This window comes from Melanostigma gelatinosum, assembly GCF_949748355.1.
Source record: "Melanostigma gelatinosum genome assembly, chromosome: 16".
Taxonomy (NCBI): domain Eukaryota; kingdom Metazoa; phylum Chordata; class Actinopteri; order Perciformes; family Zoarcidae; genus Melanostigma; species Melanostigma gelatinosum.
This window is the reverse complement of record NC_136649.1, coordinates 23,758,816-23,774,656: the sequence shown is the minus strand read 5'-3', so window position 1 is coordinate 23,774,656 and position 15,841 is coordinate 23,758,816. Positions and strand designations below refer to the sequence as shown.

Genomic DNA, 15,841 nt, shown 5'->3' with positions numbered 1-15,841 from the left:
TGATTATTTGTTGTGAAATATTTTTGCAGAGATGAAACAGAGTTTTCCCAGAAGGCCTTCATAAATAATAAAGCATAATAATGAGTCAGTGAATGAAGAACTACACGGTTTAGAATCACGTGATTGTTGAAATGCATGCAGGAGATATTCAGTGATGAAAAGCTGCGGTAGCTTCAGCAGCAGCAGATTGTGAATCTCACCTTGTTCTCCGTGTCAGTTGGAGTGAGCTCGTGTAAAGAGGAAATTGGTCGGCAGTGGGACGTCAGTGCAGCTTTGGTGGGAACAGAAGGTGTCGGGAGGTTTTGTGGAGGTTTTATTTGAGATGAGTCTGTGCCCCCCCCCCCCCCCCCCCCCCCGGAGCCCGGAGTCCCAGGCCTGTGCTCGTACAGGTTCATTAAAGTTAATTTACATCGGTGATGCAAATCATGCAGATACTTCATCCGAACAAAGACTGGTGACTGCAGTGAAAGGTCGTTCCTCCCCGAGCCAAAGGTCAGCACCCCCCCCCCCCCCCCGTTACAGTGATACTGAAAGTCCTTCCCGTTGGAATACTGAAGCGCTGGTGTTGTCCTGAAATGGGTGCTGCCTGCATGACAAGGTATCACATTCTGAATTATATATAACTGCACATTTAGCATTGTGAATACAACCAGGACTGCATGAGACACCTGCACTTCTGGTGGAAGGATTTGAATCAAACAGAGTTGCAGAAGCACAAACATGAACGCTCGATAAACCTCTGAGGTGTTTTTACCGGTAACATCTGTCTGGCTGTGTCAGATGGACTGACTCAGCCGTCTGGTTGAACTCCTTACAGGCATGTGTGTGTCTGTTTGTCTGCAATGTTGTGTTCGACTTTATAAACATGGGCTTCGGCCGCTGTTACTCGAGCCTTTCAAAATGGAGTCCTGAAGAGGAAACCTGTAGTGACACAGCAAGACATCTTAGACATGACAGACCAGCAGCAAGACGCAAAGAAAGAACCACAAGTACCGACACTGAAACTAAACGCTGTGTGCTTCCTTTCATCAACACATGTCCCCTGCTTTGAATTCATGGAAACCAGAAGAGCAGTGATGATAATATTGTTTCCTTCTTTAAATCAAAACATATTTGTGATTTTTTGAAATTGATGCATCTTCTCTCTGTGTCCATTCTGTCTATCCAAGTTAGAAACATTCATACATTTGACAGGATTTAAGAGAGAAGAAGAACGTGTGCTCTGCTGCAACAGAAAGGGAGAAAAACAGCGAAAAGGAAATACCAGTAGTCATCAGTGGAAAACTGATTTGTGTGAGTCACTTTGTGTGGGAGGCGTATGATCTATCTATCTATCTATCTATCTATCTATCTATCTATCTATCTATCTATCTATCTATCTATCTATCTATCTATCTATGTACTGTAAGAATTATTCAATAATATCTGATTTCAGCTCGCATGTGTAAACCACAGTTAAGATGAATTACTGGTGTTTATTATGACATTATTTGACTTGAAATGCAGCCATTTTGTAAATTAAGAGAGATATTTGCAAAGCTCTGTCCTCTTTTTACTCATCTTTTTACTCATCTTTTTCCAAATATTAGAAGCCAAGTGAACATTTACTAAATTAAAATGGATTTAATGTCCAAAAAGCAGGTATATTAATCAGTAATATATAGATATATATTGTAATTTGATGGATCCATTAATCAAAAAACATGGAGCCCACAGTTGAGAGTCGAGAACAAAAGATATCTGAGAAGAAAAATGAAAATGTTAAAAGCTTGTGTCACGTCCTCCTTCCTCTCCCCTATCCGGTGCGAGGACAACTGCGCTCTGATTGGTCCGCTGAATGTAACAACAGTGCTGATTGGCTGAGGGATTGCCGCTCCGGAGCTTCTATTTTGAACATAAAAACGGGGGTGCTGCACTCTGCTTTTTCTCAGAAACCAGGGGGCTGTCAGAGAGGGAGTCCGCTGTGCTGCAGCCCTCTGACACACACACACACAGCAGCAGCAGCAGCAGCAGCAGCTATGCGGCTTTAGTCGTTTGCAGGACCGAATCACTTCCGGCCAGTGTTTGGGATCCTATGTTTGGAAATGTTTTCGTAAATTGTTGCTCGCTAACTGGTTAGCTTCCGGGTTAGCTTGACGTTTTGGACCGTCTTTCGCTAATTTGTTCCTCTCCAGACCCGAAATTCAAATTAAATCTTCGGCAGAGCAATACCGTCTGCTGGATTTAAAACAAATTGGACGGCTTAAGATGGAGTCGGATGATGTTTTTGTCTGCACCAGTCCTGTTAAGACTGTTTTGAAGAGCAGGCCCGACGGGATCCCCGGGCTTTCCTCGCTCTGCCTGCCCGAGTTGAGCACAAAGAACATGCACTGCAGGGACCTGTTCTCCCCTGGACCCTCCACTGTGCTGTCCCCTGTCACCAATTTGGCTCTGGACATGAACAACTTAGCTGGACTCGGAAGGTAATATTCTTTAATTTTTACATATTATTTCTTCCTGTGTATTTCATCTACTGCTGTTTGTTTTTGTTCAAGCCCTGGATGAACCGTAATGTATTCCTAGCATGCTCAGTCTGGGCTAATGTCCACATCACTGATGTGCATTCTTTTCCCCACACAGCCTGTGTGATACTCCGAAAAGGAGAAAGCATGCACCCCTTGAGAAGGTTTGCTCCTTTGCTTCTGACGTGTCATCTGATGCTGGTGAGTCCTCCTAAATATCTATAGTCTGTGCTAATTGATGCTGTTAGAACTGATGCCCAAGGGCCGACTGTAAATCTATTGCACCGCCTGTCATAGTCGCGTCCTGTGATTACGCTCAATGCTTGTTTTTTAGTACAGAAAATGAAGTTGTAACTATTCAGTTCATTTTTCAAGCAAAATTAAAAACATAACCTTGTTCCCAACTTCTCAGTTAGGAGGATTTGTTATGTTTCTTTGTCTAACACGATTAACGAAATATATTAATATCATTTGGAATGATTGTAGCACTGGATGAGTCACCGGGTCTTAAGTGTAAAATCAAATTGCCGTTGGTGCCACTTTCCCACCTGATGCTTATGTTGACCTGGACACGCATCTCTTCCTGCAGGCCTCGGCATGGACCTGCCCAGCCCCATGGACGCTGTTGAAATGGATGACACGTAAGTTGCACTGGCCTCGTCGTGTCTGTTCTAATCAATCGGCCCGTGAGCTGTGCGGCTGCTTACCCAGACACCACCTCCGCCCTGAGCCAAGCACTACTTCTCATCTGTAGGATTATTGTTTCTACCTTTAGCTTAAAGAGGACGGCTTCACTCATTATTGTTTTTACTGAGAAGATGAACTGATAAAGACATGTCATCTTAACTTTCCTTAAAGTGGGATTTCTATTTGAGTGAAAACTATGCGTTTGTGCTTTTTGTTGATACGTGAGCTTCACGTTTTCATAATTGTGTGCATCGTTCCATTAGTTTGTCTGTACACAATAGAGACAAACCATAATACGTCTTTCTCCAGGAATGTCACCACAGACGCCCAGTTGGTAATTTTGAAAATGTCTAAATAATAAATATTGCAACGAGCTTTACATTAGCGGAGACATGCAGGTCCACCTCGTTATCGTGACCAGTTTGTCAGCGTGCCCTCGGCCTGCTGATCTTGGGTGGCCCCTTCCTCTCAACTCTGAGCTGGGTGAGTCTCTGCAGACATCTGCCGCTGTCTGATGTGAGACTTCCTTTACAGCAGCATTTGGTCCTCAAGACCTCGTTCACCTCCGGCTCGGTTGCTAGGAGGTTTTCCAGGTTGGGGGAGGCCGCTTGGGTTTAATGACAGCGCACCCCCTCTGGGTTTTGGCACACTCTTCCTATGCACTGGTCTATCAATATGAATAGGGGGGCTGGAGGTTCTTCTGCGTCCCGGCCTTAGAAATGAGGGCACCCCGGAGAACAGCTGCCCTCCCTTCTCCTGGTCCGCATTGAATGGACACGCTCGCTCCTCCACAAACAAAAGGCTCTTGCAGAAAAGGGGTTGGCGGCGTTGGCTCCAGCAGACATATGGTCGATTAGCTGATCCCTGCGTCACTTCTCCCCCACTCGCACGAGCTCGCCGCTCATTTAGCATACAGGTGGGCATTACTCCAGTGCAAAGACCACCTCTTGCCTCTTTGCATTCAACCAACTTCCTCTAGTCCAACCGTTCCTCTCGCTTCCCCAAAAGAGCTGCAGATTCTCTTCTCTGGAGTTTAATGGCACGCGGTGTTCTTCGACCGCCAATGAAAGCCTGGCTGCCTCTTTCCTCCGCAGCTTTTATTATAAAGATCTTTGGCAGAAAAGTTATTGTCAACAATTTTGACTTTAACGTTTTGAAGGCATTCGATTGAGCTCTGAGAGATTGTGACGCTATTTTAGAATGAATGATGAATCAACTCATCGTTGGTTGCAGCCTTGTCTTTCTTTCCTGTACTATATTAGTGTTAATCAGTTTTATATTACTGACCGTTTCAGCTCATTGTGAACCGTTTGTTTTCTGTTGCAGATTTGAAAAGGCCATTCAACAGTCGAGCAGAGTTGTCAACGAGTAAGTTGCTTTATGGTCAATAATCTGAAATCATTAACGGGTGTTTTTATTGCTCTCTAACTCAAACTATTAGAGTTTGTATTCACCACAATGCTTCCTCTGTCCTCTACCAATTATAGCAGGATGCCAATTAGAAGGATCAACTCATTGCCGGTAAGGACATTTGGCATGTTTTTTTAAAGTTGGCCAAACCTTTGGCTGATGCTGATAATTTGGCCGTTAATAAAGCACTAATATCCTCGTGTCCAAACATTCCTCCAGAGGAGTTTTCATAAATCACACAGAAGGGAGTTCTAACAGAATCACAGCTTGATGTTTGTTTTATTGTGAGGCTTAAGGGCCAGTTGGGATGAGTAACGGGAAGTTGTCTTGAGGGCAGATTTACATATTTAAAGAGTCCAGTGTGAAGCTACTGCAGCACAGCTTGTTTACAGTTGCTGACTCCCCCCCCCCTCCTCTCCAGAGTTACAGTCCGTCTCTGAAAGGACAGGAAACGGATTCCCACCGCTACGGAATATTCGGACAACAACCCTCCCAAATGATGGCCTCCTCTCAACGCGACAACAAGGAAAACATGCCGAAGGTCCGTGACGCACACGCTTCGTAGATAAGAACTCGTGAAATGCTCAGAACACCGGTTTGTTGCCGTGACGAAGTCATTGCATTATTTGTCTTAAAAGTTTGGCCGATCTTTGGATTCTATTCTACCACTTGGAAGTTCTCAGAGCGCTGTTGATTTCATGTCTGGTGTTTAAACGCAGATGAAGGCAGCGTGTGTGTTGATGCTGCGTACAGGTGATGTGTGTCGGGAGCCTCTCGGCTGGTAACGGGTTTGATGTGAAACTGCACCTTAAAGGTTGCGCGTGAGTTCACTCTTTCACTTTTCTTTCTTCCTCTCAGGAGGGCTTTGAATTCAAGAAACCAACCAAGCCGGTGTCACGGTGTCGCGTGCGCTCCTTCAACAGCAGTCGGGCCGAGGACGCGTTGGCCCGCCGGCCCAGCTCCGCGCCGGCGCTCATGGTACTTCAGCGTGTGACGAACGAGCGTTCGAGCGCCTGCTCCTGGAAAGACTCTGACGCGCCTCGTCTTTTCTGTCCTTCCAGTTTTCGTCGCCCCCGCCGATCCAGCAGCTGGACGTCTTTGACTGCAGCCCCATGTTCCTGAGGCGTTCCTCCCCCACATCCTCTCTGAACGACGAGGAGGACGACGGCTTCCTGGACGCTCTGGATGACAACATGGAGGTGAGGCCCGGTCACTCGCGCTCAGCATGAATGGAAACGATGTGTCGGCCAAATGGGTTTCTGTTCAGATTGTCTGACTGACTGCTTCCCTCTGGAGAATTCAGAACATCAGACTTTCATTTCACGGCTCACTAACTCGTTGTTTCCTCGTCGCCTGCAGAACGACTGTGGGATGCCGATGGGCATGGCCAGCCTGCTCACTGCCCCGCTGGTGAGCGACAGTCCAGGAGAAGACTCTGTAAGTTTGTCTCGGTGCTGTTTCACATCAGGTGACTCTAGAAGCTGAAGTGTTTATGCAGCTCGGCGGACGCGTTGATTGAGTTTGTCTTCGTCGCCCTCAGCCCGTGATTCGCTGCCGGCCACGCAGCCTGTTTCGCTCCCCCTCCGTGCCCAGTCCGCTCCCGCCGCGTCTCTGCGCCAAGCGTCCCGACTGCTCCGGAGACGAAAACACACCGGTCCGGGTGAAGAGGCGCCGCAGCGTGGCAGGAACACAGGTCACCACCGTGGAACAGAACCCTGAATCCCCAAGACTGGTGAGTCCTCCTCGCTGCCCGCTGTAGTGAGGGATCGGGGTTTAGACCACGCGGCGTCATTAGTTTAATGAATGAGTCGAGTGTGGACTGAATGGCAACAGGGGGCGGGGCCTTCATTTACCTGTTCGTTAGTTCATCTGTCCTGGAACCATTCGTGTGGTTCCTGGAGCCCGATGTCCAGTCTCGATCAGCACCGGCTGTTGTCGCTGACTTTGCAGACGATCTCCTCGTGTTTCTCCTCGACTGCCTCCTGAAGTGGTTCCCTCGCCTTTCCTTCCAGGGCGGCTCTCTGCTCCAGAGGTCCAAGTCCTTCTGCCAGACAGACATCGAGAAGCTGCTGGACGGCGAGGACGGTTCTACCGAGCTGATAGGAGATTTCACCAAGGTACGGACGGCACTGCTGATTCTCACACTCGTAACTCAACTGACATTACGCCGCTCATCCAATTTCCTTTGTTCTCTCTCAGCCTTTTGTACTCCCCACAGTGGACGGCAAACATCAAGACCTCAAGTACATCACCCCGGACACGGTGCGCTGCGTAACAGAGATCGAGTGTTTGGTCGGCGTGCCTTCTTGCCGTGTTAAACGTTTGTGTTGTGTTTTCAGATGGTGGCAGCGCTGTCCAGCCAGTTCAATCATCTCGTGGAGCAAGTGATTGTCATGGACTGCCGCTACCCCTACGAGTTTGACGGGGGACACATCAAGGTGAGAGAGACTCTTTAAAGCATTTACACGACAAGTCAGCGACGGCAATAAAATATTCCAGTTTGAACGCATTTGTTTTTTAAATGATGGAGGATCGTCTGTATTCAGTCGACTGTTTCTGCATGAACGCCTCTCTGTCAGTTCCTGTACTTCTATGAATGACGCGCTTTTGTTCCTCTCTGTGGTCTCAGGGCGCCCTGAACCTGCACCAGGAGGACCAGGTGGAGGACTTCCTCCTCAAAGCGCCCATCGTCCCGTCCTGCCCGGACAAGCGCGTCGTCATCATCTTCCACTGCGAGTTCTCGTCGGAGCGCGGCCCTCGGATGAGCCGGTTCGTCAGGGAGCGAGACCGCGCCGCCAACGAGTACCCCCACCTCCACTACCCCGAGCTCTACATCCTCAAGGGCGGGTACAAAGACTTCTTCCCTCACTTCCAGGTCGGTTTGGCTTCAGGTTCCTCTGTGAGCCACTCGAGCTTCAATAGAAGCCGTTCAATTCTGTTGGTATTTTGACTGAAATTGGCTCACGTCGAGGTGCACTTACTATCTTTTTCTTTGCACGTCTTCTCCGCTTGCAAGTTCAGACAATACTCGTGACGGGAGTTTGTTATTTGAGATGATTTTGTCACATGTAACGTGGTTATTTCGCGGCCTCATCAAACACTTACTGAGCAGTTGTCCCGCGTAGTGTTGGTTTGAGTGCTTTGAACGCGTCTCCTTGTCTTCCGCAGTCACGATGTGAACCTCAGTCCTACCGGCCCATGCACCACGAGGACTTCAAGGAGGACCTGAGGACCTTTCGCCTCAAGAGTCGCACCTGGGCCGGGGAGCGCAGCAAGAGAGACATGTACAGCCGACTGAAGAAGCTGTGAGCGCCTCCTCGTCCTGCCTCTCAAACACACTGCCCCCCCCTCAGCCCGAGGCCTCGCCCCACCAACGAGGAAATACCTTTCGGAACTGCGCCATCAGAAGATGATTTTATAAAGTCTCTAAAAGTTTCATTTAACTTTAGCAAAGTTAGTTATTTATGCAAATTGAAAGCGGAGAGAGAATGAACGCGTGAGCTGCCGATGTGCAGTGACCACATTTCATTGAGACGCAATGTGATGGTTTTAAAACCACTTGGACTGCTGCCTGTCTAACCGTGCTGCAGCACGAACCACTGATTGCAAAAATACAAACCACACTGCCAGCCTGAGGCTCGTCTGTCAGCCTCCTCACTGGATATTTCTGTTTTTTATGTGTCGTGTCCCACCTTTATCTAAGCACTTACTTTAAACACCTTGAGATGGTGAGGTGCTTTTTCTCCTTTTTTTTTTTTTTTGATACTGCTTTTATATATTTTTATGAATTGTTTACCCCTTTAGATATTAATCTGTTAACTATGCCTTTCTCTAGGCGTCCCAAAATGCAAATTAGCTATTTTAATGACAATTTGTAAATCTAAAATCCATGCAGAGTCTTTTTTTCTGATCAGTTGCAATACATGGAACGTTTTTGTTGTCACTCAGAAGATGCTGAGGCTGCTACCTGTTACCTTTGCAGCGCGACGTTTCTGATGCTGCAGGTCAGCAAGTGTGAGAGGAGTTTTCATCTTTTTGTTTTGATTTTTATTTTGTTCTCGGACGACGTGTCCTCCCTCTGCAGGGCTAGCGAGTCGGTTTATAACGGATGGGGTGGTTTGAATATTTTGGTGCAGGCTCGTGGGGGAGCTGCTGAAATAAAAAGCCAATGTGTGTTCAAATGTGATGTGCAGGATCTTTATTTTTAATTGTCAGAAATGAGTTTTTCGTGCTGACAGTCATTTAACACACTATTGACGTGACGATGCAATGTTTCATACAGATACTTTAATGTTGTTTTATTCGCTACCTTACTTCAGGAATCGAACATGTTTTTGTGCGAAAGCTTACTTTAATTCATCAAATGTTTCGTGTCACGCAGCCCACACATTTACAAACTATTTCGATTTTGACACTTCATCAAAGAATAAGTAAACGTGAGCAAGCTTTCGGTCCTCCTTCGCTGTTGATGTGTGTGCTACAGACTCATCTCAATAGTTCGGGGTGTGTTTGGTGAGTTGGGTAACTTTAGAGGAGAACAGGGCTGTTTTTACATCACTCTGCTTGCTGCATAGTGAGCTGCAGTTACTGTCACGAGTGCACAGCTTGATCTCCGTACATCACTCTCACATTTTCCCGCAGTGGAACAAAATGTCTGTAGCGTGCCGGCTTCTTGCTGCAATGCAATTGTTAACGATTGCTTTAGATTTACGTTGTGCGACGCGACGCCTGCCTGGCAGCAGCTGATTAATGACGGGATCTTAATGCACCGCTCACTGGAATAAACGCTGTGTTGCTTGTTGTGCTGGGAACAGTGACGCAGGCCTCTTGAAATGATCAGAGTTGTCGTGTTACTTGTAGTAACACGACACGATCCGGACTTAATGCACCTCTGTGTTTGATTCAAGGCTGTAATCCTGTTGGCAGGTTTGTCAACGTAAACTAGACTTTCCGCTCTTTAACGCTAAGACTGGCACGTCTGCCAGTTTGCTTGGTCTTCTCCTCTGCAGGACGAGGACACGGTTTCCTGCACACTCAGCAGTTCCTGTTTTTTTCGACCGCTTCCTCTCTAGCCGGCCCTGGAGCTGCCTCTGCTGCAGCACGTGCCCGTCCATACATATCCACAGTCCTGTATGCAGAGGGAGGCGTTGTGGGGCCGTCGCCTGGCGACCAGCCGTTCCCCCGACAGAAGAGACTCAAGTCAGAGGCACCGCCTCCTGTAAACACGTGACCGATCGGACGGAGGGTTGTGAAAGCACCGCTCCCTTCTGGCACTTTACCAGAGTTTGAAATCAGGCAGTTTCCCATCGGCCATGTGGGTTTGGGAGAGGGAGGGCCGGCCTTTATCTCACAGATCTGAAGACTAATTCATAGAAAACAGTTTGTAGCTGACACAAGTAACTGTCTGTTGTGTTGCGCAATTAAACTGAAAAGGCTTTAAGGCTTTCCTGAACCCTGGAGATCCGTGTTGTGATCGTAAGATGAGATGGATCTCTGTGGTCTTAACATGTTTGTCAATGAGCCTTTTCCAATCGAGCAGCAACCTTTGTCTGAGCAAGACCACGAATGGCCAGTCTCGTATGAAATCTCGTATGAAGCTATAATCGGCTTCAAGACCGGAACCGGGGACAGGAATGAGGTTTCTACCTGTTGGTCTCAACTTAATCTTCCCCGAATGTTGAGCCGTTCCTGCTGCGTGTTTTGACTCGTAGCGTTTACCTCGACGTACGACCTGTGATGAGTCACTAGCGGTGGGGCTGTGGACCGTGTTGTGGGTGGGGCTGTGGACCGTGTTGTGGGTGGGGCTGTGGAACGTGTTGTGGGTGGGGCTGTGGACCGTGTTGTGGGTGGGGCTGTGGAACGTGTTCTGGGTGGGGCTGTGGACCGTGTTGTGGGTGGGGCTGTGGACCGTGTTGTGGGTGGGGCTGTGGACCGTGTTGTGGGTGGGGCTGTGGACCGTGTTGTGGGTGGGGCTGTGGACCGTGTTGTGGGTGGGGCTGTGGGCCGTGTTGTGGGTGGGGCTGTGGACCGTGTTGTGGGTGGGGCTGTGGACCGTGTTGTGGGTGGGGCTGTGGGCCGTGTTGTGGGTGGGGCTGTGGGCCGTGTTGTGGGTGGGGCTGTGGACCGTGTTGTGGGTGGGGCTGTGGACCGTGTTGTGGGTGGGGCTGTGGACCGTGTTGTGGGTGGGGCTGTGGACCGTGTTGTGGGTGGGGCTGTGGAACGTGTTGTGGGTGGGGCTGTGGAACGTGTTGTGGGTGGGGCTGTGGAACGTGTTGTGGGTGGGGCTGTGGACCGTGTTGTGGGTGGGGCTGTGGACCGTGTTGTGGGTGGGGCTGTGGACCGTGTTGTGGGTGGGGCTGTGGACCGTGTTGTGGGTGGGGCTGTGGAACGTGTTGTGGGTGGGGCTGTGGAACGTGTTCTGGGTGGGGCTGTGGACCGTGTTGTGGGTGGGGTTGTGGACCGTGTTGTGGGTGGGGCTGTGGACCGTGTTGTGGGTGGGGCTGTGGACCGTGTTGTGGGTGGGGCTGTGGACCGTGTTGTGGGTGGGGCTGTGGAACGTGTTCTGGGTGGGGCTGTGGAACGTGTTGTGGGTGGGGCTGTGGACCGTGTTGTGGGTGGGGCTGTGGACCGTGTTGTGGGTGGGGCTGTGGACCGTGTTGTGGGTGGGGCTGTGGACCGTGTTGTGGGTGGGGCTGTGGACCGTGTTGTGGGTGGGGCTGTGGGCCGTGTTGTGGGTGGGGCTGTGGGCCGTGTTGTGGGTGGGGCTGTGGACCGTGTTGTGGGTGGGGCTGTGGACCGTGTTGTGGGTGGGGCTGTGGGCCGTGTTGTGGGTGGGGCTGTGGGCCGTGTTGTGGGTGGGGCTGTGGACCGTGTTGTGGGTGGGGCTGTGGACCGTGTTGTGGGTGGGGCTGTGGACCGTGTTGTGGGTGGGGCTGTGGACCGTGTTGTGGGTGGGGCTGTGGACCGTGTTGTGGGTGGGGCTGTGGAACGTGTTGTGGGTGGGGCTGTGGAACGTGTTCTGGGTGGGGCTGTGGACCGTGTTGTGGGTGGGGCTGTGGACCGTGTTGTGGGTGGGGCTGTGGACCGTGTTGTGGGTGGGGCTGTGGACCGTGTTGTGGGTGGGGCTGTGGACCGTGTTGTGGGTGGGGCTGTGGAACGTGTTCTGGGTGGGGCTGTGGACCGTGTTGTGGGTGGGGCTGTGGACCGTGTTGTGGGTGGGGCTGTGGACCGTGTTGTGGGTGGGGCTGTGGACCGTGTTGTGGGTGGGGCTGTGGACCGTGTTGTGGGTGGGGCTGTGGACCGTGTTGTGGGTGGGGCTGTGGAACGTGTTCTGGGTGGGGCTGTGGAACGTGTTGTGGGTGGGGCTGTGGACCGTGTTGTGGGTGGGGCTGTGGACCGTGTTGTGGGTGGGGCTGTGGACCGTGTTGTGGGTGGGGCTGTGGACCGTGTTCTGGGTGGGGCTGTGGACCGTGTTGTGGGTGGGGCTGTGGACCGTGTTCTGGGTGGGGCTGTGGACCGTGTTCTGGGTGGGGCTGTGGAACGTGTTCTGGGTGGGGCTGTGGAACGTGTTGTGGGTGGGGCTGTGGAACGTGTTGTGGGTGGGGCTGTGGACCGTGTTCTGGGTGGGGCTGTGGACCGTGTTCTGGGTGGGGCTGTGGACCGTGTTCTGGGTGGGGCTGTGGACCGTGTTGTGGGTGGGGCTGTGGAACGTGTTCTGGGTGGGGCTGTGGACCGTGTTGTGGGTGGGGCTGTGGACAGTGTTGTGGGTGGGGCTGTGGAACGTGTTGTGGGTCCCCTGCTGAGAAAGATATTGTTGTCTTCAGCTTCCTTTATTTCAAACTCGTGGGCCTCGCTGTCATTGGTCCTCCGCTTCGCCCACATCCTGTTGTTCTTATTCAGCTGGTTGTTTCGTCAGAGGGAGCTGTGACTCAGAGTTAAAAAACACTGAAAGTGTTGTGGTGTTCACGGCTGCACACCCATCTGATCTCCTGTATCCCGCTGCAGTGAAAACCTGGGAATCTGGCTTCACTTTCACTTTGCATGTTCACACTGATTGTGGCGGATCGACCTGCTCACTTACTCACCTGCAAAGTGCTCTGAGTTCATTATTACACAGCGTGGGAGTTGCAGAAATAGTTGTTGTCCACGCCTCTTCAGATGGAGAGCTTCACACAGCCGGACTGGGCATTAAGGGGAGGCTTATTCCTCAAACCCAACCTTAATCTAAAGGAGGCAATACCAGCTTTCCTGCAGAGAGTCTCATGTGAAGCTACGGTCAGCAGCTAGCTTAGCTTAGCATGAAGACTGGCATCAGGGGGAAAACAGCTAGCTTGGCCTTGTCTGAAGGTAAAATCTGAACAGAGCCAGGCTAGCTGTTTCCCCCTGTTTACAGTCTTTATGCTAAGCTAAGCTAACTGTCTGCTGGCTGGAGCTTCATATTAAATGTACAGTCATGAGAAAACTACTCTCTTAAAATGAGTCTTTTTGAAACTTAAATTAGCATCAGCATTGTTGAGTAAATGAAGACGCGTAAATGAATATGATACAAAGCTCACAGCGATGGTCGTTTATACAGAAGGGGATTCTGGTGTTTGACAACTACACACATCTACGTTCCAGCAATAAACCTTTGACAGCATTTTAACATGTTACGCAAACTATTTCATTGCAATTATCGAGCATCAGACAGAACTTGTCGAGCTTTTCGGTCGTAGTACCAACAAGACTCCCGCGTTAAATGGAACTTCTTCTTCGTTGGTGCTGAAACAACAACTGACCATCTCCTAATTCAAGACGAGGCGAAATGTTTGTCCCCAGTTTCATGGCAATCCATCCACAAGATGGAGGAAAAGTCAGGTGTTGTTACCAAATTCATGCAAATCCATCTTGTAGATTTGGAGGCACAGTATTTCACTGCTAAATTGAAATCTTCTAATCACACAACATTCATTTTGAGTTCAACTTGACTCCGGAGGTTCAATTTAAGCCCCATTAGTCTGGAAGAAGCTCGAATGGCCCTCCAGGAGATCAGTTAATTCAAGGCAATGCTGAGGACTCTGCACGAGACTAAAAGTCAGAGGAGGTAATTCAGGTTCATCTGCTGGGGACCATGAATGTCTTTAGTTTGATGGGAATGCACCCATTCATCTGTGAGATATTTCAGTGATCACAGTGGTGGACAGACAGACATCGCTATCCCTAAAGCCATTGCACCGTATGCACTTATGTGCTGCTGCTCTCGTCTTACAGCTGTAAAAAAATGACAAAAGCAGAACGTCCGATGAAGAAAGATTTGAATCCCTAAAAAAATGAAATCCCACAAACAAGAAGAACCGTCGCATCCTCAGGTCCTGTTACAGCGCGTCTCAGTCTCAGCAGCTGATGGGCAGAGGGTGAGGAGGTCAACAGGACCTAGAGTCTCACACACACACACACGCACACTGAGCAGGGCCTCTCCGAGTAAAGAAGCGTGACCAGCAGCAGCTGTTGGATCAGCAGCAGCTGTTGGATGAACAGCTGCCTCTGTTTGTCTTCTGAGACCCCAGAAACAATCTCTGGTCTGATCTCTTATTTCTCCTCCTGTTTTAATCCACATCTACACAACGACACGCTTTCTCAAATTCTTATCACTTCCAGTCTTTCGGTTATTTCAAATTCAATTGAGGTCGATCTGATCTGATTCATTTATCCTTGTCGTACAGTTGTCAAAAAAAACATGAAAGAATTCACTGGTTCCAGCTTCACAAATGCATTTTTTTTCTGGTATTCTTTGATAATATATTGAATATCTTTATGTTTTGTGCCCTATATCCTGTCTTCACCTTCCTAAACATCTTGTATCGGTCCTATTTTCCTTAATTAAGATGTTGCTTCTCCCTAAATTAGGTAGTCTTGGTTTGAATATAATACAATATAATAACATAAAATAACAATGTAATATAATACAATATAATATAATATAACATAAAATAATGTAATATAACATGCTATAATATAATACAATATAATATGACATAAAATAACATAATGTAATATAACATGCTATAATATAATACAATATCATATAATATGACATAAAATAACAAAAATGTAATATAATGTAATATAACATGCTATAATATAATATAATACAATATAATATAACATAAAATAACAAAAAAATGTAATATAACATGCTATAATATAATAAAATACAATACAATATAATATAATATGACATAAAATAACAATGTAATATAACATGCTATAATATGATACAATACAATATAATATAACATAAAATAACATAAAAATGTAATATAATGTAATATAACATGCTATAATATAATATACAATACAATATAATGTAATATAACATAAAATAATGTAATATAACATGCTATAATATAATACAATATAATATAACATACAATGACATAATAATGTAATATAACATGCTAGAATATAATATAATACAATATAATATAACATAAAATAACAATAATGTAATATAATGTAATATAACATGCTATAATATAATGTATAATGCGAGCGCCATCTGGTGGTTCAAACAACGCGTAGCAACTATTACCAAGAGCGGTCAGCTGACTAACGCGGAAGTGAGGAATCGGTAGCAACATCAGTAAACACTGCTCGTGAGACGTAATTGTCCGCACGTGACAACATGGTTCGTTGTTTCCTGATCCACAGCGTCTGTCCGGTCGGTGCTCTTGATGCCGGAGCGAGTCGGGTTCTTTACTCCCGGGTCTTCGGTCCAGATGAGGGCATCCTGTCCGACCAGGACCGCGGGCTCAGCCCGGAGGAGAGGCGGCTCCTGCAGAAGGAGAAGACCTCCGTGGTGGCTCGGTGAGTCGTCCTGAATAAATGACACTGTTTCATCCTTTTCCTGTCAATTGAAAAACATGTATCTCCAAATGTATTGACTTTTGACAATTTAGAGGTACCTTAAGTTAAGAGCATTCCTTTAGTAAGTGATGCAGAGCAGCGTTCTGCCCTCTGCGTCACTCTGCAGTGTAGCTGCACTGATACACCAACAGACCGCTTCACCTGGAGACCAACAGGACACAAGTCAGGAAATACAAACTTTCAATGTGGGCAACTGTTGTAACTAGCTTTGTCTGAACAGAATAAATAAAGGAAGTGACGTAGGACACGCGCTCTAGTTCAATGCCTCCAGCACCCTCCTCCTGTTGTCCACGGTACTGCATCCACCTCCTCTCTGCTTCCTGCTCATTCCCTGATTG

At 48.2% G+C, this 15,841-nt stretch overlaps 2 protein-coding genes across 2 annotated transcripts in view; both read left to right on the top strand.

Annotated features, from left to right (window-relative positions):
• Positions 1-1,934: 1,934 nt before the first annotated feature.
• On the top strand, positions 1,935-8,773 carry cdc25b (cell division cycle 25B). The gene is made up of 15 exons (XM_079286471.1): positions 1,935-2,462; positions 2,620-2,702; positions 3,091-3,142; positions 4,515-4,556; positions 4,676-4,709; positions 5,020-5,139; positions 5,457-5,576; positions 5,660-5,797; positions 5,958-6,035; positions 6,139-6,330; positions 6,611-6,715; positions 6,798-6,860; positions 6,938-7,036; positions 7,228-7,473; positions 7,767-8,773. Exons 1-15 carry the CDS (start codon positions 2,248-2,250, stop codon positions 7,905-7,907), a joined length of 1,728 nt encoding a protein of 575 aa, XP_079142597.1. The 5' UTR covers positions 1,935-2,247; the 3' UTR covers positions 7,908-8,773.
• Positions 8,774-15,198: 6,425 nt separating this feature from the next.
• The window catches only part of ap5s1 (adaptor related protein complex 5 subunit sigma 1), a 2,427-nt gene continuing 1,784 nt past the window's right edge, over positions 15,199-15,841 (top strand). The window contains exon 1 of the mRNA XM_079286543.1: positions 15,199-15,443. Within this exon, the coding sequence (XP_079142669.1) occupies positions 15,262-15,443 (182 nt within the window). The 5' untranslated portion in view covers positions 15,199-15,261. The remainder of the gene's footprint in view (positions 15,444-15,841) is intronic.